Source organism: Centropristis striata, chromosome 1, assembly GCF_030273125.1.
Source record: "Centropristis striata isolate RG_2023a ecotype Rhode Island chromosome 1, C.striata_1.0, whole genome shotgun sequence".
In the NCBI taxonomy this organism is placed as follows: Eukaryota; Metazoa; Chordata; class Actinopteri; order Perciformes; family Serranidae; genus Centropristis; species Centropristis striata.
The window spans coordinates 5131591-5156847 of NC_081517.1; the positions used below are offsets into that span (position 1 = coordinate 5131591).

A 25257-nucleotide genomic window follows, 5' to 3' on the forward strand; every position below is an offset into this window, starting at 1 on the left:
TTATTTTCAAGAAATTGAATTGTCCACAGCTAAAGATGTTGTTAGTCAGTGGTGGATTGTAACTAAGTACATTTACTCAAGTACTGTATTTAAGTGCAATTTTGAGGGGAATTGTACTTTACTTGAATATTTCCATTTGATGCAACTTTATACTTCTACTCCACTACATTTAGCTGACAGCTTTCGAGATTTAGCATAAACATGATCAATTTAAACTGTTCAGACTGCACAAAAAAGGCTAAATGAGAGTTTTCTTTTTTATTTACACTGCTGTGTTTGTTAAACAGCATTGCTAATTTAATACAACAGTTTAATATTTAAAAAGATAATTGCCAAAATTCAATTCATAATAATAGGATTGTCCACAGCTAAAGAAGTTGTTAGTTAGTGGTGGAATGTAACTAAGTACATTTACTCAAGTACTGTACTTAAGTACAATTTTGAGGTACTTGTACTTTACTTGAGTATTTCCATTTGATGCAACGTTATACTTCTACTCCACTACATTTAGCTGAGTTACTTTTCAGGTCGAGATTCAACATAAAAATAATACATTTAAAATTATTACATATTTTTATTAATTAAACCACATAAAAGTATATTAGGTAGTTAAAATAAGTCTTACCTTGATAACAGTAAATTGAAGCTTACATAAATGCATCAAAAATAATAATACAATAATATATTTAACAGTCTTAGTGGGTCCATTCTGCATAGCGAGTACTTTTACTTTTGATACTTTAAGTACTTTCTGATGCTGATGTTGTACTTTTACTCAAGTAATTTTTAAATGCAGGACTTTTACTTGTAGAGGAGTAATTGAGTATTTCCATTTTATGCAACTTTATACTTCTACTCCACTACATTTTGAGGCAAATATTGTACTTTTTACTCCACTACATTTAGCTGCCAGCTTTAGTTACTTTTCAGGTTCGAGATTTAACATAAAAATGATACATTTAAAGTGATTTGACATTTATTGAAATTGACAGTATGTTAAGAAGATAAAATTAATCCTACTTAAGAAAATAAATGCTGCTTACATGAATGCACCAATGATAATAATCCATTAATATATTTAGAATATATAAAACAATCTGAGAGGGTTCATTCTGCATAACAAGTACTTTTACTTTTGATACTTTAAGTACGTTTCGATGCTGATACTTTTGTACTTTTACTTAAGTAAGTTTTGAATGCAGGACTTTTACTTGTAGTGGAGTAATTTCACAGTGTGGTATTAGTACTTTTACTTAAGTAAGGGATATGAATACTTTTTCCACCACTGTTGTTATTCCATTAACACTTCTTGTCCACCAATTTGATTGACAGATCTGAAAAACTGAGTTTCTGCAAACAGAATCATGCAAAAGCACCACTTTAAACCTCTGAAGAAGATTTTTGTTCAATTTGTCAACTTCCTATGCATTAATTTCTGTCTCTGTTTAGCATTTTTCAGTCTGTCCTTACATCACATGCATGGCTCCTTTTTCTCCACACAAACTTGGCTATCAGTGAGATTTTTACTTTTTTTTTTTAATTACAAGTATAAAGCTCCCAGGAACCCAAAATACAAACAAATTACATAGTTTTTTCTAGAGATGTTCCAATTTTTCCATTATTTATACACACAAAAACAGCAGAAAATAATGAAATAAATAAATAACTATAAAAACATCAACAACATGTCTATTTGCATGTAAATTTAAAAAAGCAATAGTTTAGTACAAAGAAAATTCACATTTTAAAAATGGTCTAGAAACATAAATGGCACACTGTGAAAGCTCCTATGATTGAACTTTCAACTGGCTTTCTCAGCTGCACAGCAAAATCTGTAGTTTTGTTTTTTCAGTAATTTGATGATTTTGGAGTTGTTTTAACATTGTAGTGATCAAAAAGCGAGTTACATGTTAACACCTGACCCCTGATTTAGATTCTCTTCAGTTGGAGTTGATTTTCAGATTTAGTGACTTGTATGTTCGGCTAAAGACAGAATGCACTTTTAATGTATGATTTAATGTATGATTTTAGGGTTAAAAATACACTTTAATGAGTCAAAGTAACACAATGTATGTTAACAATTACCACTCACAGTGAAAAGACTCACAAAATACAATTTGGAGTTAAAAGTGCACTTATGTGGTGTCATAAATTTTAAATTTAACACTATTAAAGAGTTAAAATATTAACACTTTTCAAAGTGTAATTTTAACTCCGTAAGAACTATATAAACTCAGAAAAAGTGTTAAATTTAACAATCTGTGAGTTGAATTAACACTCCTGATTTTGCTGTGTGGTCTACATATGATATATAAATAAAGTTATCACTGTAAATAAAACATGCTCAGTGTATTTTCAATAAATAGATGGACTCCAGAGGGTTAATCTTGTTTTTACCAGAGATGTGCTTATAAGTTTCTTGAAAAGAGCGGAGACCAAAATGAAAGCGAGGGCAGCCTTATATTAGATTACAAAACAAACATATCTATATTCAATAGCATTCTGTTGGGTCTGTAGTTAAATTAGCATTTCAAACCTTTCAGGCATTTATTCTGTGTTCCTTCATCATGTCGTGTTGTATTGTTCTGGGCCTCATTTGAGCTAAACTGTTGGTCTTGTTGGCGCAATTAGCATGTCCCAACAATAACGAAAGGCCTCTGATTCAGGAGATTTTTAATGGTTCTTTAACGCCTCACACATACACATGAAAGACACAATTTGTGACAGATGGGAGATAAAAGGAAGAAAGGGAGGTGAGAAAAGGGACAAAAGGGGCCTAGAATGCATGGCAGACATGTTTACAATCAGCTCCAGTGTAGAAGTGTTTATGGCCACTTATTCACACCATGTGTCTGTGGAAGAGAGGATATTTTGTTTGTAAGTGAAGATAAAAGCTCGCTCTCCTTGTGATGTAAGGACACTTGATCTATACACTTGTGTATAGATCAATATCACCACTATATATATATATATATATATCTTATGCAACATAAATGAAGTGTTGCTGCATGTACACATAACAAGCAGCAATTCATGTGACAGTCATTCACATTTTGATGTTATTGTCGGAACAAAACCAGTGTCTGTAAGTTGTGTTGTTGCTTTGTTATTGCATCTCTTATGTTGCATAATTCTGAGATAATATAACAAGTAAACATTAAGGAACATGACACTAGTTTGACAGTTCATTCATTGTGCACACTTTAAATCAATGAGTTGAGAAATTCATTAACTTAGTGAAGGTTGAATTATGAATGTTATCTTCAATCCTAACAGTTCTGTTGGGGAGTTTCTAAACTATAGTATGCTCAATACTGAGACACACAAGTACACTTTTGCAACTTCATATCATGTGTAACAGAAAAACTGCCATTTGTAATGTTTTAGGTTGATGAACTGATTTTTAAAAAAGCGGGAAAAAATTATTAGACCACCATTTTTCTTCAATTTCTTGTTCATTTTAATGCCTGGTATAACTAAAGGTACATTTGTTTGGAAAAATATATAGATACAACAAAAAGAGTTTAATTTAAGAGCTGATATCAAGCTGTTTCCATGGTTTTCTTGATAATAACCAAAATCATTAACAAGAAAACCATGGAAAATGTCTAGATATCAGCTCTTAAATTAAACTATTATGAGATATTTTTGTTGTTATCATTATATTTGTCCAAACAAATGTACCTTTAGTTGTACCAGGCATTAAAATGAACAAGAAATTGAAGAAAACAATGGTGGTCTAATATTTTTTTCCATGACTGTATTTTGGAACAAACAGGCCATTTCTGGGAACAAAAAGCACTTATTTTCAAAAGTTAGATTGCAGATGCTTGACGAGTATGAAATATAACATCTCTGGTCTCTCTCTCTCTTCATCTGTTCTTAAATGTACTGTGACGGAGTGAGAGCTGTAGCCAGCATAGCGTTCAGCAGCGTAACAGCTCATAGGTGTCTCCTTTCAATATACTACACAGTGTGTACATAACGCACTACTAATAAACATTTGTAGGTCTCAAAGGGCTAGTACTCCACACTGCACTTCCATGGGTAATCATGGTTGTTGAGAAAATTGAGGGAGATTCATACACTGCAAAAAAAGAAAAGTTGGGTGGACTCAAAATTTCAAGGCAACAAACTTCAATAAAATTTTAAGTTGGACAATTAAACTAAATATTTTAAGTTTTGTTTTTGAGTTTGCTCAACTCTGAATTCAGATTTTGGTCAACTCAACTGTAAGTTGTACTAATTTATAATTTTAAATTGTAATAACTTTTAATCCTTACTTCTGCTAACTCCTGCAATGTGCTGAAGTGGCACGATTGTAATGCTGCTATGAAATGTCAGCTAATGTTGCAACCACAATTTTGAGTTAGCATTGATACGCTAATGGCTACTCTTGTAGCTGTAACAAGCAGCGCCGCTAGCATCAATTAGCCACTAGCATCAGTTAGCGGCTAGCATCAGTTAGCCGCTAGCGTTCGATAATGACCGAATTTCACAACAATGAAATAAGAGTTATCAGAACTATTGTCTGTTGTTTTGAACCCCAACTTAAAGATATAAGCAACAACAACTCACCAACTTGTTTTTGAGCAGACAACTGGCTTCCTTTGTTGTGCTAACTTACATTATTGCCCTAAATGTCAATAATTTATATTTCCAAGTTTTACCAACTTAAATCACTGTTTTAGGCCAAAAAATACAAGTTGGCTTTTTTGCAGTGTACATACTCACATACAGACACTCATTTTGCTTAGACTTTACTCTTAACCCTTTGATGCACAACATATAAACACCTTCTAATTCACAACATGGGTCAAAAATGACTCACATTCATTTCCCATGTTATTTAATGCTGGCTGTGTGTTTGAATATCTTTTTTTTTATTACAACAGATCATTATATCCATTTTTCCTTTCATATTTTATGAAGAAAAATAGTTTTTGTATTATTTCATCAGGTTTACACACAAACCTGGGTCAAAAATGACATTGTGCATTAGAAGCATAGTGATAAAAAAGTTGTTTTTTTCAAAAAGTAAGAAATGGAAACAAAAAGTTAGGGTGTATGATGATCAAAAAAAAGTAAATTGAGGAAAACCTGGAATACTGAATGATGAGATTAATTTATTGCAAAAATATAGAATATAAAAACTTGGTGTCGGGTCACTTTAGACCTATGTTGTGCATCAAAGGGTTAAATACAACAATTAGACTGTTCTAGCAGAGTCATTTTTATGGCTTATAACAGTGTTATATTACACTTTGCATTGCGCACCAATCCTACAAATTTTGATTTGTTTTGATGTTACAGAAAAGTCAAAACATGAGTAGGCTGACAGATATTCTTCCTTGTTCTTTTAATCTGTGTGTGTGTGTGTGTGTGTGTGTGTGTGTGTGTGTGTGTAGCTGTATGGGGGCTGCAGGCCTCATTAGTCTCAGTAGTGGCCTTCCTTTAACGAGCTCCTCATCAATACTGCAGGTTTTTTGTTTGTGTGTGTGTGTGTGTGTGTGTGTGTGTGTGTGTGTGTGTGTGTTTGTGGGCACATCAATGCGCTTGAGCTCCAACGTTTTTAGTTCCGTCCTCCCTCCCCTCTGAATTATTTATCATCTCAAGACCTGTGTGTGCTTGTATCACTTACCTATCTTGAAGCTTACAGAGGTGTGTGTGTGTATGTGTGTGTGTGTGTGTGTGTGCTGTGACCTGACTCTCTGTGGTCTCTCAGGTTGTCAGCCAGGTTGCTCACCACCACCAACAGCCTCTCTCTCTCTCTCTCTCTCTCTCTCTCTCTCTCTCTCTCTCTCTCTGCTTCTTCTCTCCCTGTTTTCTCTCTCTCTCGTGCTTCCTTCCTGTGATGTTGTCAGCTATGTGTGTGTGTGTGTGTGCCCCGTCTTGGACCGTGTGTTCAACCTGGTGTGTGTGAGTGAGTGAGGGGCCCTGATAGGGTGTAGAGTATGGATGGAGGGGCTTGGTTACCCCTCAGGAACCGCTACCTGCCCCGCTGGCACCACACGGGCTCCTACCAGCTCTACCCAGGTGAGGATCCAGCTGGTGCTTCAAATGCTTCTTCTCCAGCTTAAATACATGCACTTTGATGTTGAGCATCAGCATAGCTTTAGTTTAGTTATTGAATTGCTTTCAGTGATTGCCAAGTTTAAAAGGAGTCCCCTCGGTCACAAGGTGCAGATGGTTTGTTAAATAATGGTTTTGGAACAAGCTGCAGGGGGAACCTGTCTGAGTGTGTTAGGGCAGCTGTTGTGTTCACAAATGTTGGTCTCAATGCTGTTAAGTGTCTCCTTTATAAGATAAAAGTGAACTAATTGTTGCGTCAGGGAGACTATACTGACCTACAAAGCCTAATATAACTGCAGTAACTATGTTTTTGGTCGAAATTGAGTTAAAATTAACTCCTTTATGTCTGTTTTATCTTGTGACCAAGGTTATTATAGTTAATGAAAACTAACGGAATAATGAAAACTAGAATTGGAAAAAACATTTTTGTTAACTGAAATAAATAAAAAAAACGAGAGTTTTTAATGAAACGATAACTAACTGAAACTGTATTGTGTGGTTACAAAACTAACTAAAACTAACTAAAATTATAGTGAAAATGTTTCCATCTTTATCAATTTTTTTCATACGTAATCCAGTGTTTCTATTTGAACATGCAGGAACACATGGAAAATATGTTTACTGAGACTGGGATGTCTACACTCAAACCAAAATTCAAAACACCCAGAACTGTAAGAGTTAATAACCTTATTGGGGCTGAGATGGATAAACCAAGGGTAATTAAGGCAAAATGTATTATGACCTCTTTAAATCTTGCAGCCCACACATAGCCCATTACAAAAAAATCTAAAACTAACACGAAAACTAATAAAAACTAAACTAAAACTAGCAAACTCACTCTAAAACTAACTAAAACTGACTGAATTTGAAAACAAAAATTCACAACGAAATTATAACTAAAACTAATCAAAATAAAAACAAAACTATTATAACATTGCTTTTGACAAAGTTTTAGATTTCAGTTTTGCTTTATTTCAGAGAAATAATATTGTAAAAAGTGCAGTAACAACAAAATCCAACTCAAAACTAAAGCTAAACTTTGACTGTGATACACTGTAGCATTGTAGTTCTTCATTGTGTTGAATAGTGAAGTCAAGAATAACAGAAATTTTAAGTTTATTTGAAAGGGAAATTATTATCTAGATAGTGATTAAGTAAAAGGTGAGAAAAAATTATATTTAGACTAAAATATATATATTAACATCACTTTATGACATTAAGTCTAAAATACACAAATATTTGAATAGAGTTGTGAAACACTTTTAAAACAACATTGTAGTTACTGCATTACTATTAATAGTAATGCACCTTAATGCAAAACCAGAGTGCAGTAACTACATTTTTGGGGTAAAATGTCAAATAAATCATCATGATTTTTGAGCATAAATATTACATCGTCAATACATGTAGAAATAAATGTCAGTGTCAACACTTAGATACCTATAACACATTTGGCTGCCCAGTTAAAAAACATGAAAAAAAACTTTAAAGCAGTTTTTCACGGAACATTTTCACAGTAATATCTCTCCATGTGGCTGATTTTCTTTTTCATGCATAGCTAATTGTACCATCTGTGAAATGCAGATATTCAGTAATCTTATATAAAACCCTGAAAACTTGTTTTTTAATTGTAACTGTTTCTATATAACATTAAATCTTAATTTTTTTCATGTTTCAATAGCTTTTTGACCTTATTCTTTGAATATTTTCATTTAATTCCATTAACAAAGCTGGTGAAAATTACTTACTGTCTATATCAAGCTCTATTTTTATGTCTCTGTGCTGATGACAGCCGCTGCCGTAGGCGTTATGTCTTCAAGTTGTCCTTCTGTCCCTTTCTAATGAACGCAATACTTCATCAAGAGGGAATGTCTTCAAATTTGGCACAAACATCCAGTTAAGGATGAACTGATTAGATTATGGTAGACGAGGGTCACTGTGACCTCACAAAACACATTTTGGCCGTAACTCAAGAATGAATGTACTAATTAACTTACAAAACGGAAAAAATGATGAAGTGATCACATTTTATATTCAAAAAGGTCAAAGGTCAACTTCACTGTGACATTCAAATGTTTTGGAAAACATAACAGAAAAAACTAAATTACTTAAAAAAGACACAAAATGACCAAAAACAAAACAAAATGACCCCCCAGAAATACTAAAAATTACTAAAAAAAGACACAAAATGATTAGGAAAAGATAAAATGACCAAAAAAACAAAACACAAAATTACTAAAAAAAAAAAAAAAAGACACAAAATTACAACAAAAAAAGACACAAAATTACCAAAAAAAGACACAAAATTATTTAAAAAAATTACAAAAAAGACACAAAATTACATCATATAACATTTCCACTTCTTCCGGTAACAACAACACGGCAGATAATAAACGGTCCGGTAGCAGCTGCCTTTCTTTTTGGTAACGTCGTCATAGAAACAAGTGAATCAAAGCTCCAGCTTGACCTTCCACACACAGTAAAGTGCCATTTATATAAAACTCACATTAAACTTTCATATAAAAATAGTAATAGTAGTGGGTCAGTAGCAACGGCACAGAGTCAGTGCATTGACATGCACAGTTTAGTCGAGCTAAGCTTAAAAAACGATTATGGCATCTAATCGGACATCTGTCTTTGTCCCAGTTTACATGCAACTGAGAAAATAGAATAACTGACGGGAACATGTCCTCCTCCTCAACACTAGGTGGCGATACGTATCGTTTCAGCGGGTTAATACGGCCCCCTTTCTGGTTGACCTCAGTTCGACACTCGTGCCGTTGCTACTGACTGGCGACCGGCTAATGCTACCAGCTAACGCTACCAGCTAATGCTACCTGCTTTCTTCAATGTTATTGTTCCGTGGTCATACACATATATTGCATTATCTGGGTGTCTCAATCAGGGGGGTGGAGGATTCAGACATTGGTCGGACTAACACGTTTACATGCACTTCAGTTGTCCAGTTATAGTCGGATTAAGTCAATAATTAGTTTTTTTCAAGTGTCATCTAAATGTACTGAATGTTGAACCAAAGACAGGCTTCTGTTGTAGCCCTCTAACAGCATTCGGCATTCTTGTCTTCCCCTCAAAATCAACATCCATGGTGTTATTCTTGTTGTTTGTAAATGCCAGTTTCCCGCCTTTCTCCACTTGTTTATTATGACATAAAAGGTCAACAGAAAGGGCGCCGTATTAACCCGCTGAAACGACGCATATCGCCACCTAGTGTTGAGGAGGAGGACACGTTCCCGTCAGTTATTCGATTTTCTCAGTTGCATGTAAACTGGGACAAGGACAGAAGTCTGATTATACACCAAAATGGAATTTTAACCATAGCTCGATTAAACTGTGCATGTAAACACACTGACTGATTTGGAGAATGGACTGACTGAAGTTAGCCTCTCATTCACACTAATAGATTTACATTGAAAACGAAGCAGAAGTCTAAATGAGATGTTTACTGCCATGCTGTTTGAAATTGAATGAAAGTGAATGAGACAACTTTATCCTCAGTATGAAAACACTGATTACATGAAACTGGTAAAAAAAAAAAAAAAATCACAGTGGAATTATTCATTAATAGCCAACTTAACAAATTTGAGATCACACAGGCTGTGAGCAGCATACTGGTCTTTGAGGTTGTTGTTTTTTTTACAGGATTTGCGTCGTTGTGGGCAGCTGACCGGTGATGCCTTCCCTCTGGCTGTTCTTGTGTTAAATTTTTATCTCAACTGAGCATCCCACTTTCAGTTCATCCGGCCTGGAGCCCTGTTATTCTGGTGGTTCTCAGCTTCTCTCTGTGCCTTTGCTTTGCAAGTCTGTCTAGACATTAAAAACTCAGATGTGCTGAGATCTAGGGGTGGAAAAAAAAATGATTTGGAAGTGCATCGGGACTCTCTTTAGATCGATAAAGCATTCATGCACAAAACTGCTTAACTGAAGTGTTAAAATAGTGCTTTATGGGTAGCTACAGGGTTTAATGTGTTAGGAAAGTAGTTCAACATTGTCGGGAGATTAAATCAACTCGACTGCAAGAAATACACAGAGATAACGTGTGCAATGGAGCATGTGAACACACTAACAGATACGGCTTTTAAAGCTTAGGGCAGTACATTATCTTTTTCAATACTTTAACTTATTGACTTTCTGTGGAATTATATTGTGTTGTTGTGTTTTATTACACAAAGCACACTAGTGGTTCTTTGACATAATGCTTGACAATGGTTTTATATGGGATTTTGCATGTTTTTGCTATATTGTGATATATAATATACAGGTGCATCTCAATACATTAGAATATCATGGAAAATGTGTTTTCCAGTAGTTCAAGTCAAACAGCCCCAAACAGGTATTGAGTCATATAGATGGACATACTTTTCAGAGGCCAACATTTCCATATTAAACATTAAACAACATTAAAATTAGTCTTTTGTAATATTACATTTTTTGAGACACTGAATTTAAGGTCTTCATTAAATGTAATATTCATTATAAATAATCATTATAATTAGAAGAAATAAAATAAATTAAGACATGAAATGTTTCATTCTGTGTGTAATGGATCTATATAATGTGTTATTTCCACTCTTTGAATTGAATTACTGACATGAATAAACTTTTCTATGATATTCTAATTTTGATTGTAGTAAGAATAGAAGAGTGTAAATCATAAAGCGATTTATTTGTATTTTTTTTAATGAATACATTAATAACAAAAAAGTGAAAGTGTGCTTTTGTTTCGCAAAGTGAAAGATGAAGACACAGAAACCACAGCAGTGCTGTACTGGCTGCTACTCTGGCCTTATCACCAGCATGGGACACACCATGATACTGATATAATAGTGCTGCCTTCAGGGACACACAGAGAACAAAACAAGGAAAAAATAACTCTTCGCTTTTAACCATTTCACCCATCCCAGACCACAGCACCCATTCATTATGGTGTTGCAAATGTGCACATACAGTAATAAAGGAACGATTGTAATTAACAGAAAAAATGTATGAGGTACACAGTGATTCTCACCACCACTACAACTATAAATCTGTTTCAGAGCTCAACAGCGTGGAGCTGCAGGGCTGCAGCAGCGACAACAGTCTGAACAGTAATGCCAGCCTGCCCAGCGTTCAGAGCCACCGGCGCCACACGGAGAGGAGAGTGGCCAGCTGGGCCGTGTGCTTCGAGAGACTGCTGCAGGACCCCGTGGGAGTCCGCTACTTCTCGGTACTATAACGGCACATGGCTGCTGTTAGCCAGCACATTCACATAGCAGACAGGCCATGTTTCCTTCCAACTATCAAAAGGACTGGAGTCTCCAAAAGCACCAAAGCCAGACTTCTTCATCACACCCAGACTAGAAAGCAAAGCAGCGTGGAGCCCTACTGTAAATTTACCTCTAAATTTCTGGCTGTAAACTCCATGAGGCCAGTTTCAGTTTGATGATGATATATCAAGTAAAACTGGAGACACGGTTAAATATATTTAGTATAAAATGATAGAACTGGATGGAACCCTCTTATATATTATATTTGACACCTTTGTCCACATTTGCAACATTTCAAATTCATTATTGAGCATGATAGTGTTTTCAAAGTAAAAAAAAAAGATTCAAAATCACATTTTATGTTGGACTAAAGGACTAAAAAAGACACAAAATTTAAAAATAAATAAATACACAAAATGTTTAAATGGAGTCTCTAGGTAAAATTATGCCGGAGAAGTAGACGTTTGAAAATCTCCAATTATTGTTCTTTTTCCCTTTACATTTTTTTTTTCTGCCGTCCCATTCACTTCAATGCAAAATTTTGGGCATCCATTCCAACACTTTTTACCTTGCCGTCAGGTAACAGCTTCAATGTTGCTAAGTTAAATGCTAAATCACCTTTCTTCTGACTGTGTTTATATTAGGGTTTTTTTCAGATATTTCCTCATTTTTAACCACATTTTATTCTCATGCTGCAGGAATTCCTAAAGAAAGAGTTCAGTGAGGAGAATATCCTGTTTTGGCAGTCATGTGAGTTCTTCAGCCATGTCCCTGAGAATGACAAGAAGCAGGTAACAGACCATGTTTGATCATATACAAGCATCCATATACACCCTTCTAGCAATAACGTGTTAACCCTTTGATGACAACATATTTTAACCCCTTTTAATGCACAACATGGGTCAAAAATGACCCGCGGTCTTTTAATATCAACTTATTTTATGATTGAATATTCTATTAAGTATTCTTTAAATGTCTTGTTTTTGATAACAACAGATCATTATTTCCATTTTTGCCTCTCATACTTTATGAAGAAAAAAAGTTTTTGTATTATTAGCCAAGAAGTTAACTAAGTAGTTAGCTTAGCAAGCTATTTTGCTAAATACTTAGCCAAGAAGTTAGCTTAATAGTTAGCTTAACGAGCTATTTTGCTAAATACTTAGCCAATAAGTTAGCTAAGTAGCTAGCTTAGCAAGCTACTTAGCCCAAAAAGTTAGCTTAGTAGTTAGCTTAGCAAGCTATTTTGCTAAATACTTAGCCAAGAAGTTAGCTAAGTAGTTAGCTTAGCAAGTTACTTAGCTAAAAAATGGATATGGGTAATTTTTGACCATGTTGTGCATTAGAAGAGTAGTGACACAAAAAGGGATTTTATAAAAAAAAATGAAAAAAGGAAAACATAAAATTAGGATGTATGATGACCAAAAACAAACTAATTGAGGAAAACATGGAATACTGAATGATGAAATTAATTTATTGCAAATATATAGAATATAAAAACTCTGTCTGTTGTGCATCAAAGGGTTAATAATTCCTTCTTGTCTTTATCTATACCTCCAACTCTCCTCCATCACCTCCTGCAGCTCTCTCAGCGTGCCAGGGAGATCTACAACAGCTTCCTGTCCAGTAAGGCCACAACACCGGTCAACATAGACAGTCAGGCCCAGCTGGCTGATGACATACTCAACGCCCCCCGACCCGACATGTTCAAGGAGCAGCAATTGCAGGTAACGTGTACACCAAACACACTTAACCCTCTGGAGTCCATCTATTTATTGAAAATACACTGAGCATGTTTTATTTACAGTGATAACTTTATTTATATATGATATGTAGACCAGCTGAGGAAGCCAGTTGAAAGTGCAATCATAGGGGCTTTTTACAGTGTGCCATTTATGTTTCTAGACCATTTTTAAAATGTGAATTTTCTTTGTACTAAACTATTGCTTTTTTAATTTACATGCAAATAGACATGTTGTTGATGCTTTAATATTTATTTATTTATTTATTTCATTATTTTCTGCTGTTTTTGTGTGTATAAATAATGAAAAAATTGGAACATCTCCATAAAAACATACGTCCTTTGTTTGTATTTTGGGTTCCTGGGAGCTTTATACTTGTAATTTAAAAAAAAAAAAGAAAAATCTGACTGATAGCCAAACTCTGAGAGAAAAGGAGCCATGCATGTGATGTAAGGAGAGACTGAAAGATGCTAAACAGAGACAGAAATTAATGCATAGGACGTTGACAATTTGAACCAAAATCTCCTTGACTTCAGATATTTAATTATTGAAATGTCAAGATGATTTAGCAACCACTTGTGTCAAACAGGAAGCATCTTGGCTTGAAGCTGTACTAAGATGACACTGACCTCTGAGGGGGAAGTGAAAACAGGCTTTCCCTGAGGGAAAAAATGATTATTACTCATAAAAACTGAATCAAAACAGACCTCCACTGAAAATGTGCTAGTATTACAGAGCACAGCACAAGGTCAACTATTCATCTTGGCTGGTTTACAAGCAGCTTGGATGTGAATGTCTTCTCAGATGTGCGTTTTGCAGAGGCGGGGAAAGTTATTCAAAAGCTCCATCGATTTCAAAAGCTGAGCTCAGATGAATTTCTGATAACAAACACATTCACACACATGCATCATAGCCTCAGATGAGCTTTTTCAAAGTCCCCCTGGGCTCATAAAGATCCCGTGGTACCATTGAGTTCAGATTTTTGGTCATCCGTACTCGCATCATGCTCTTCCTTCTTTTGCATGATCCCCTGAATAATTTCATTATATTTTAAGCAGCACTTTTACTCAAAAATCGCAAAATCTGATAGATTTAATAGTGTCCGTCCTCTGGGGCAGTGCATAACATTTCCCCAGAGGCCAGACACAGTTTATTTATGGAACCCTGAGGATTTGAGGACTACAAGAAAATAAAATTGTTTGTATGTCAGAAGTCATGCGTGAACATTAAAACGTCAAGAGGCTGTTAGTGAGATATTTAGTTCCCCAGGGACCAGAAACCGTTTTAACTGCAGGGACCAGGGTCTAAATTAGGTACCAAAGACATTCTACCTCCAAGAAAGTTAGGAATGAAGATGTTAAATATAAAGTTTGGCTCTGCTGTCGACTCATTTTTAAATAAGAGAGAAACAGAGATTGCAGTGAGCTGAGACCATGTTGTTGTTTCACAACGTTCTGAACTGCAAATAAATAAATAAATAAATAAATGAATAAAGATCAAAAACTCAACAGATCATTAGCTGTGGAGACAGATACTCTTAGTTTTATTTTCCTCTGGATTTCATTAATTGCATCTTATGTGCATCAGTAAATACTAATCAGCATTAAATGTCATCGTGTCGAGAAAAATCCTTTGCTTATTTTTTGTTGATTTTTAACATAAAACAACAAATTTGTGGGTCTTTAAACTGCAGTCTGACGGAATTTTTCACTTCCTTGATAAGTATTCCTGGGACTAAAAGTACCATGAACTTTGTGTTGGAAATGCACCTTTGACTATCACTTTTGATCTATATCTGTAAACATCTTCATGACATCATTTTTAAGTATTTTCTTTAAAGTTTGCCATCCCATTCTCTTGAATTTATTTATTTTCATTTTCTCCTTCTCTTTCCTTCCTAGTTTTGCCTTTCGCTACCTTCCTTTTTTGTGTGCTTGTTAATGCCTTCCTTCATTTTCTGTTGCCCACTGATTCCTCCTTTCCTTCCTTTTCACCCCTTTAGATCTTCAACCTGATGAAGTTTGACAGCTACACGCGGTTCCTCAAGTCTCTGCTGTACCAGGAGTGTATGCTAGCGGAGGTGGAAGGGAGGCCCCTGCCTGACCCGTACCACATCCCCAGCAGCCCCACCTCCAAACACAGCACCACGGGCTCCGACCGCTCCAACCTGTCCACACCCAAGAAGGTAACACAATGCAAAGCCCCCACAAACAAGTCCACTTGGCTGCATCTAGTCACAGGATTCACAGTATTAGGGTAACACCAAAATCCACCTGGCGCGTTTGCGGCGTGTCGCATGAGCTAGTATTGCAAGTAATACGTGGCCATGATAGTCATTGTATCAACGCGTGCATTACACGTCTGTTCTATTTTTGAGTATTGGGTGGCCATTTCCTTCACATCAAAAAGGAGGACACTCTGCATACATGAAAGCAGATAATTGTTTGGTATGATCTGGTTTTAAGCAGAGTTGTACTCTGATTAGCTCGATGCTAGTCAGTGCTAGCATGTCTCTGATAGCTACTTTGCCTTTGCTGCTCACATCTACATCGCTTCGACATAATGTACAAAAAAAATTAAACTCATCCTTCTTACTTTTTGTAACAAACCCATGTTCTCTGGCCCATTCCGGGTTAAAAGAGGTCTTTCACTTTGGTATTTTCAGACTTTCAGTCGCTGAGAGCTTGATTGACAGCCTGGTGGTAACAACTGGCTTGTGGCAAATCAACAAGTGGCTAATTTGAATATTCAAATGAGCCATGTGTTGATAGGTCCGGACAGGAAAATGTAACCAATGAAATTACTTATTTTGACACAGCTTTTTTGACACACAATTGTAGCCAATAAGTATTCAACTAACAAGGTAACGTGTCAAAAGGCGGACCTTTTTGTTATTTTCTCAAAAGGAGGACAAATGAGTGTCCGGATTAAGGCTGCGCCTGCAGCCGGACAGGGCATTTAAAAGCCTAAAGCTGGACGAATGGCCACTATACGCGAGTAGCACGCATCAAGCTGGACAGAGAGCGGATCGTTCTGACAGGAAGTCAGACAAAAATTGCAGAGCAAATCCGGTCATTTTTCAAAATAACTAAATAATAATAATAATAAATAATAATAATAAATATAAATAAATATTTATATTATATATTATATAATATATAATATATTATATAAATATAATAAATAAATAAAATACGTCACAACCTGTGGCACCAGGCCAGAAGTCAGTTGGTGGCAAGTCACAAGGAGAGATTATGAAACAACAATAGATAAAAACACTAAATCTGAGGGAAATTGTCTCTCTTTCATGCTTATTTCTAGATTGTTAAATCTAGAAAAAGGCATGTTGAACACTTAAAATCACAAATGAACTCTTAAAACAAGATTAGTTATATAACACCTTTAAATCTAAGTCTTTTTATCTTGGTAAGAATCAAATAATTTGCAGTGCACAAGTTAAATCACACAAAAAAGACAAAAGAAGAAGCCTACTTACCCATGGTAGAAGAGCAAATATCGACGAAAACGATCAAATCAGCAAGTAAACACTGTTGGATGAAAGGTAAACAATGTGGCACACACAATACGCACCACTTTTTAAACGATCCCAGTGGGGTGTTGACGCCGTGTGGAGGACGGACCAAATACACAACGTTCACCCAACTCCCGGTGGATTTTTTGGTGTTAAGATACACTGAAATGTTTGAGAATCTATTAACGTCTATGATTAACATAGATCTAATATTGTTCCTAATTCAAATTTGAAATTAACGTTATTATTTATTTATTCACAAGGGCTGTAAAGTTTCTGGGTATGCCATCTAGTCGAGGAGATGATACATTTTATGGTGTTAGGAGAGAAACACCATCTAGTTCATCTGTGTGTATTTCTGTGTCTCCACTGGGGTTTCATTCATCCTTTGGTGGGTTTATTTGTGTGTTCGCACCTGTGTCCACCCCTCTTCATTTGTTTGGTTTGTGTCTTATAGGAGGACAAGAAAAGCAAGTCAGGCAGGTCTTTAAATGAGGACGGTCGGGATGATTCAGGAGACCGGAGGAAAGGCATATTCTTCTCCTGGTCCCGCAACAGGAGCTTCGGCAAAGGCCCGAAGAAACGAGAGCTGGCCGACTTCAACTACAGTCAGTAGTTTAAAACGTGTTAACCAATATAACCCAGACCCATTTACCCTTGAAGGAAAATTACAGACCAAGTGGACCACGTAGAACACATTTATGTATTTATTTTTTTTAAATACTACTCCTAAATGTCATAGATCTCTGATGTGACATATATGTCACATCAGGTGTTTACGGTATTAATTTTTTTATTTTTTTAAACTTTCTTTTTATTGAACATTTTAACAAACATTTTGCATACATCTGGTATACATAAATATGAATAATGCATCCTCAATTACACTTGCCACCTTTCCTCAATCTTTCATCTTGGATCACATATAAAATAACTTTACATTTTTATTCACTCCAATAAAATTGTGCAACTGAAATAGTAGCCATCCAATGTCATCCAAACCCACCCCCCCCCCCCCCCCCCCGAAAGTCATCTCAGATAAAGTCAGACCTAATTGGTTAAATGTACTCTACCCAATTTTTCCATATTTACGGTATTTATTTTTATGATATTTCTTATTTTAATATAAATAAACTCCACACCTTTTCTGCTTACATAAACACTAATTTGCCTTTTCTCTGCATCTCGACAACATATATCAAAATTGTGACATTAATAGTGCTGTTTAACAATAAATTATTTTTTCAGATTTGATTTTAAGTAACAAAATAATAATAAATTAATAATAAATAAAAACAAATAACCATTTGCCTTTTTTTTCCTCCATAACTTATATCAAAATTGTGACTTTGATTTGTTCAGGAAATCTGGTCAGCACAAGTTAAATGCAGTAAAGCACATCCTATTAAAGGGTTAGAATTGTTACATTCGTAACAAAAAATAAGCTTTTTGAAATTAGCTACTTTTTCACATTTCTGTTTCCAGTCACAGCCACATTTTGGAGAAGTCACTTCTTGTCAAAGTCACATGACCAGCACACCAGGGTGTTGAGTATATGTCACTTAGGGATTTAATGAGTTAATGTGAAGCATAAAGCTAAATATGGGAGATTCTAGAAGATTTAAAGTGTTTGTTACACTGGTGTCACCATGGGTTCATGGGTTAAAAATGTTCACATTCACAAATTCCAAGAAAGCTATCTGTAGATGTTTTGAATCATCCCCTTGTTTATGATCCTTCTAGGAACCACTGATGACTGTATATTCCTTTTTTTTTTTAGATTTCCCGGGCAGCAATGGTCGCCGTGAATCCCAGGGTTCGCTGTCTTCAGGAGCCAGTCTGGAGCTGGGGACGTCAGGCTCGGGCAGGAACGAGGTAGGTCTGGAAAGAGACAGCAGCAGATAATTAGTTTAGACGGAGCAGTAATGGGCACAATGACATTCGTTTCAGCACAGAGCAGCTTTGTCTTCACCCTCATCTTCTCAGTTTATCTGCTTTAACCCTCTGGAGTCCATCTATTTATTGAAAATACACGTTTTATTTACAGTAATAACTTTATTTATATATGATATGTAGACAAGCTGAGAAAGCCAGTTGAAAGGTCAATCATAGGAGCTTTCACAGTGTGCCATTTATGTTTCTAGACCATTTTTAAAATGTGAATTTTCTTTCTACAATGAAAACTATTACTATTTTTAATTTACATGCAAATAGACTGTTTTGCAGTTTTATTATATTTTTTTTTCCTGCTGTTTTAGTGAGAGAAAAAAATGGTACATTTCCATAGAAACCTGTGTCTTTTGTTTGTATTTTCGGTTCCTGGTGGCTTTATACTTTGTTAATTAAAATAAAATGAGAAAATCTGACTGATAGCCAAGTTTGTGGGGAGAAAAAGGAGCCATGCATGTGATGTAAGGACAGACTGAAAGATGCTAAACAGAGACAGAAATGAATGCATAGGAAGTTGACAAATTTGAACCAAAATCTCCTGGACTTTAGAGGTTTAAAGGCAACTCAAACAACAAGACTGTCTGTTGTTTTTCCTTCTCTCAATCTCCATTTCTATTGTCTCTCTTATTTTATTAACCCCTCTGTCACTGTCACCTCTCTGTCTCTGTCTCCGTTTTCCTCCTTCAGGGTGAAGTTTCCCGTGGTGCAGTATCAGTGTCAACAGAGCGTGGAGGGGGCAGCGCCCCCTTGAGGCAGTGTAACATAAGCCTGCCAGATGGCTCATGTTGCTCTGTGCCACTGAGGGCTGGAGTGTCTATCCGGGACCTGCTGCTGGGCCTCTGTGAGAAGCTCTGCATCAACCTGGCAGCTATAGACCTCTTCCTGGTCGGAGGGGAGAAGGTACGAACAGGGGCGCAGATGGGATGTTTGAACTCAGGGTGGACGAAGCTAATGATTTCTACTCAAGTAGTTATTTTTCCACTCAATGCCTTAACCAAAATATTATTTATTTAAACATTTTAAATGCACTGTAGTGTAAACAACAACCAACATATTTGCATAAATAAATATAAGTTTGTACATGAAATTTCCAGTGCAGCCAAACAAATTTACTGACTTGAAGCTGATTCAGTGAAGGACCCAAAAGATCTCTCTTTTTTCATTACCCTGAACATACTGCTGGGCAATTTCTTGTCTGTCAGGAGACTATGATGGGGGGACCCAAACAAAGTAGGGGGGTCTGGGGGGAATGCTCCCCCGGAGAACATTTTTGCCCTAAAAGCCACTATTCCATCTGAATCATTTTTTATGAATTATTATAAAGGATAATAAGGGTTCTTATATTCAAAAAAGAAAATGCAGGCACTCTGGTGGATTGACAAAAGTTAAAAACCCTTTATTTTACATGGGTTACATCTAAACACACCAACACGTGTCGGCTTGCGTCAGCTTTTTAGATGCAACCCATGTAAAATAAAGGGTTTTTAACTTTTGTCAATCCACCAGAGTGCCTGCATTGTCTTCTTTTGAGTTCACTGTTTACCCATTGCAAGAGCACCGGTGTATTTAGGGACACCAGCAGCGATCCCGTTATTCTGTTTTTTAAGGGTTCTTATATGTTTTATTTTGCAAATTCTGTGGTGGACTCTGCTAACACATCCATGTGCTCTTATTTTGAAAGCTGCTTCAAATGTGTTTGCTTTTATTTTGAACACGTTCTTACCATAACGCCTTATGGTTTGTTATATTATACTGAAAGTCGGAACTTGGAGCTCGGAACAACGTTGAAAATTCTGACATTCGTGTAGACCTTGAACGCACCATTAGCCACTGTACTCTCTATGTTCGCTGCAATTTAAATAGTCTAACTAACGGAACATTATAAAAGCAAATCAAGTCACACTTATGATGTAACCTGGACCATATTTTCACACGTTTTTTTGCACCTAATATAAAATAAGTACATCTTTAATACATAATTATTCCTTTCCAAGTGCAGTAAATGCACTTAATTTTCACTGAACCTTGCCTGCACTGCACCACTCAGCAGCACTTATCATTCCACTGGTTTGATGGTATTTTAACACACGGATACTTGTGTTTTTTATGTGGTTGTTTGCTGCAACTGTTGTGATTAATGTCCCATGTCCTCTTATATGTTGTGTTTTACCCTCTACTGCAAAATAAAATTGTCCCTCAAGGGATAATAAAAGTCTGAACTGATATCACTACCGAAAATGAAGCATATAATATCAGTCTGAGGGTCAGAGAGCAGTCAGTTTTGTTATATTTAGCAGCCAGTGATCACACTTTAGGCTTGGGGAGCTTCCTGGAAGTCTTTCATGATGGTTTCTCTGTGCCTCTCTGTCTCACTTACAGCCACTTGTTTTAGACCAAGACTGTATGACACTGTGCTCTCGGGATCTCCGACTAGAAAAACGCACTCTCTTCAGGTACGGTAATATGCAGTTATCTTCATAAGCATTCAAACATTTCAAACCAATACTGAGTAAAACTGAGGGAAAGTATTTTCTTTAAACCACGATTAGCACTTATACTGCTGCTTCAGTTGCTGTTTCCTTCTTCCCAGGCTGGACTTAGTCCCTATTAATCGTTCGGTGGGCCTAAAAGCAAAGCCCACCAAGCCGGTGACAGAGGTCCTCAGGCCTGTGGTGGCCAAGTACGGCCTGCACCTCGCTGACTTGGTGGCACACATTGTAAGTTCCCCCTCAAGTCTGTGTCTGTTTTATAAAAGAGCTCAAAAGCAGCAACGACTATTAGCATAATGTTAAAGCTAAACAGCTAGAGACCTGTAAACTGTTTACTCTGTTCTGGAATCCATTTTATTTTTACTGTTATTCTCATATGTCCCTATTAACTGTATTTTACTTATTTAATCAGTGCTTAGACTGATGAAATAAATGTTTTGGGACCACTTAGTAAGGTGGACTTGGGAAATTAGTTTTTAGGGCCTTTAATAAGTCTTATTCTTATTTAGATGAAAATGCTATTATAAACAGGTGCATCTCAATAAATGAGAATATAATAGAAAGTTAATTTATGTCAGTAATTCAATTCAAAAAGTGGAAATAACACATTATGTAGATCCATTACGCACAGAATGAAACATTTCATGTCTTAATTTATTGAATTTCTTCTAATTATAATGATGACTTACATTTAATGAAGACCTAACATTCAGTGTCTCAAAAAAATGTTATATTACAAAAGAACGATTGACGGCTCTCCCATCTCACAGAATTCCATTGTTTTTGTCTTTGTGAATGAATTATAACTGTAAAAAGAAACAGACAGACAGGCAATGTATGTACTGACGTCAAACTTGTGTCGTGTGTGTGTGTGTGTGTGTGTGTGTGTGATGCAGAGTGGGGAGATGGAGCCATTAGATCTAGGTCTTCCTATATCCAACCTGGACGGGCTGCGAGTGGTATTAGATATTGCAGAAAACGCTCCTGGAAAAGGTAGGGAACACTCATACATACAGTTTCTGTAAGGGCTGGGTAGCAGTACTCAGTGGTGGAAGAAGTATTCAGATCCCTTACTTAAGTAAAAGTATTAATACCACAATGTGAAATTACTCCACTACAAGTAAAAGTCCTGCATTCAAAACTTACTGAAGTAAAAGTACAAAAGTATCAGCATCAAAATGTACTTTAAGTATCAGAAATAGAAGTACTCGTCATGCAGAACAGCCACACTTTGAACGGTTGTCGAATTAAGGCTATATCAAATATATAATAGGATTATTATTATAGGTGCAATTTGAGCCAGGGCTCATTTTAACCACTAAATATACTGTTACGGGGTTTAATTTAATAAAATGTCTCATCACCTTAAATTGATCATGTTTCTTATGTTAAATCTTGACCTGAAAGGTAACTAAAGCTGTAAGCTAAATGTAGTGGAGTAAAAAGTACAATATTTGCCTCAAAATGTAGTACAGTACACACTGAACAAAAAAGTAGCACATGTACTGTTGTCTCAGGTTTGCCTCTGTATGTAGGCCTGTCACAATCATTACTATATCAACTTTTCGTTTGATATAAAAATGCACACAATATTTTTTTGTGGACTCAATATATTGACTTTTTGTGCATTTTTGTGTTGTGTCCAAAAAAAAATATTTCCCAAGCAGCCATTCCAGCTGTTTATATGTTATTTTGATAATAAAACAATATAATACATAATGATTATCTCATTGCAATGTTTGGTTAACAGAGCCTGAAATTGTATTTTATTTGTTTTGGTTGTAGTTTATTTATTTATGTTTTATTTATCTATGATATTTTAATATTTCTTTTCCACATTTCAATTTATTTCCAATGCTTAATATTCTAGAGATAAAAAGTAATTGCTGTGGAAAAGGATGTACTTATTATGCTCTAATATCGTTATAAAACTAAAACAACATCGATACAACGATAATATCATTTATCGTGATAGTTTCTGGGAGAAAATATCGTCCTAAAAAATGTGTTATTCAATTCAATTCAATTCAAACAATTTTATTTATCCCAAATAGGGCAATTCAGTTTGCAGTCTCCAGTCAGACAGCGCACGAGACAAAGCAAAAACAAAACAACAAACAAAACAAACAAACAAAGCAAAAGCAGGACAGCACATAAACCAAACAATTCCCTCTGTCAGTGGCAACAAATCAGTGTGAGGGTAGCAGCAATATCCAGTCCCCTATGGACCACAGTGCAAACAATCTCAGGACAAAATGAGGGGAAGAGTAATAAATAAATAAATAAATGTCCACCTTATGGCTGGAATAAATAAATAAATGACTAATTACAGCTATCGGTAGCATTTAGCAGCTTGATAGCTGAGGGAATAAAAGAACTGGCGTATCTATTTGTTCTCCTTGGAGGGGCAAGATACCGCCGTCCGGAAGGCATTAAGTGAAACTTATGATGACCGGCCTATGTGTATGTCCCCTTTCCTTCATCCAGACAAACAGAAAGCAGCTCCCTCTAAGAGCCACGTCCCGGCCTCGACGAGCAGAAACCAATCGGCAACAGTAAGATCTCACCCAGCTTCTCATTTCCCATTTACTTCTCGCTGTGGAATGTTCCATAACCCACCGAATGTCTCCACTTCCTGGTTCATGATGTCACGCTACTAAGTGTCTCTCTCGCTGTCTTCAATCACCCATGTCTGTTTGCAATGTGTCAAAGACGTGCGCAGGTGTGTGATGTGTGTGTCCGTCAGCATCGGGGCTATGTGCGACTGTATTAATGTGCTCTGTTGCTGCGGGGCTCCGAGTCCCGTCACACTCTCGAGGTTCTTAATGTTCCATCGTTGTGGTCTGCCTGTGGCCGAATGCATCGTTTCCTCTCTGGTTTGCTGGTTCTCTTCCTTCCATAACAAACCAAGTAGCCAGGGGATAGTAGCCCAGCCCTGTGGAGCTCCTGCTGGCTCTCAGAGCCTCAAAGACCCTCTGTGCACCTGGAAAGAACTTCTTCTTCTTTGGTGGTGGCAGTGGTGGTGGTGGTAGCGCTGTAGGATCATGGAGGGTTTCCTTTCTGGTTATAACGGGGCTTGTAGAAACTGATAATGTAATAAATTCCCGATAATGTAATAAAAATCTGCACTTGAGTCCATTTAAAATGTAATAAAACCTGATAATGTAATAACTTCCTGATAATGTAATAAAGTGCATTTCCCAATAATGTAATAAACTTTTTTACCAATAATGTAATAAAGTGTAACATTAATGGGAGGTTATTACATTATCAGGTTAGCCTTCATTTCGCAAGTCCTGATAATGTAATAATTCCCCAATATTGTAATAATTTAACAGCAGACCACCCATTACTTGGGTTCAAGTGGTGATACTGTGTATCAACTCTAGCTCAAGAGCTCTAGCGCCACCAACAGGTCAAAGTTGAATATTTTATTAACTTTTGACCCGTTCATCCGTTTTTCACAAACGAGGTATCACTGGAACCCTTGGGCCAATCCGAGCTCAATGCATCCTCAATGGGTGTTTTCGGCCATATTGGATTTTCGGCCATCTTTGATTTGACCAAAAACCTCCCATTAATGTTATACTTTATTACATTATTGGTAAAAAAAAGTGTATTACATTATTGGGAAATGCACTTTATTACATTATCAGGAAGGTATTACATTATCAGGTTTTATTACATTTTCAATGGACTCAAGTGCAGGGTTATTACATTATCGGGAATTTATTACATTATCAGGTTCTACAGGGCTTTAAGCTGGTGGATGACCATCTGTAATGGCTATTTATTGCTTTCTTGGTTGATTCTAATAGAATCTTTTTCCTCCCACTTAAACAGCAGTAGTGTGGCTTGTAGTAGAAAGTTGGTCCCTCTGGGGTCGTGGTGTGTGTTAGTGTTAGCTTACATGTTGGTGATGCTTAATACACTCAGTGTTAAGCATTGCAGTGGTCTGAATGGAACATCCCACCTGTCTTTGAAATAAAATGTATCATAGATATATGTTTTATTACAATTATTTTTATTAGAGCTGCAACGGTTCGACAGAAAAGTAAACTCCAACTTTTAAGTGTTAAAGTAATTTTTCATGCAAAGATGGTAGGGCTGGGCGATATGGACCAAAAGTCAAATCCGGATATATTTAGGCTGAATATCGATATACAATATATAGTTATTTATTCGTTTATTTAACAGGAACAGTGCATGGC

At 36.1% G+C, this 25257-nt stretch overlaps 1 protein-coding gene across 1 annotated transcript in view; it reads left to right on the top strand.

Annotated features, from left to right (window-relative positions):
* rgs12b (regulator of G protein signaling 12b) overlaps positions 1–25257 on the top strand; it is an 86249-nt gene that overhangs the window by 58174 nt on the left and 2818 nt on the right. The window contains 11 exon segments of the mRNA XM_059357211.1: positions 11127–11296; positions 12035–12127; positions 12917–13060; positions 15078–15260; positions 17065–17215; positions 18388–18482; positions 19245–19457; positions 20937–21010; positions 21148–21274; positions 21943–22039; positions 23534–23601. Coding sequence (XP_059213194.1) covers positions 11127–11296; positions 12035–12127; positions 12917–13060; positions 15078–15260; positions 17065–17215; positions 18388–18482; positions 19245–19457; positions 20937–21010; positions 21148–21274; positions 21943–22039; positions 23534–23601 — 1415 coding nt within the window.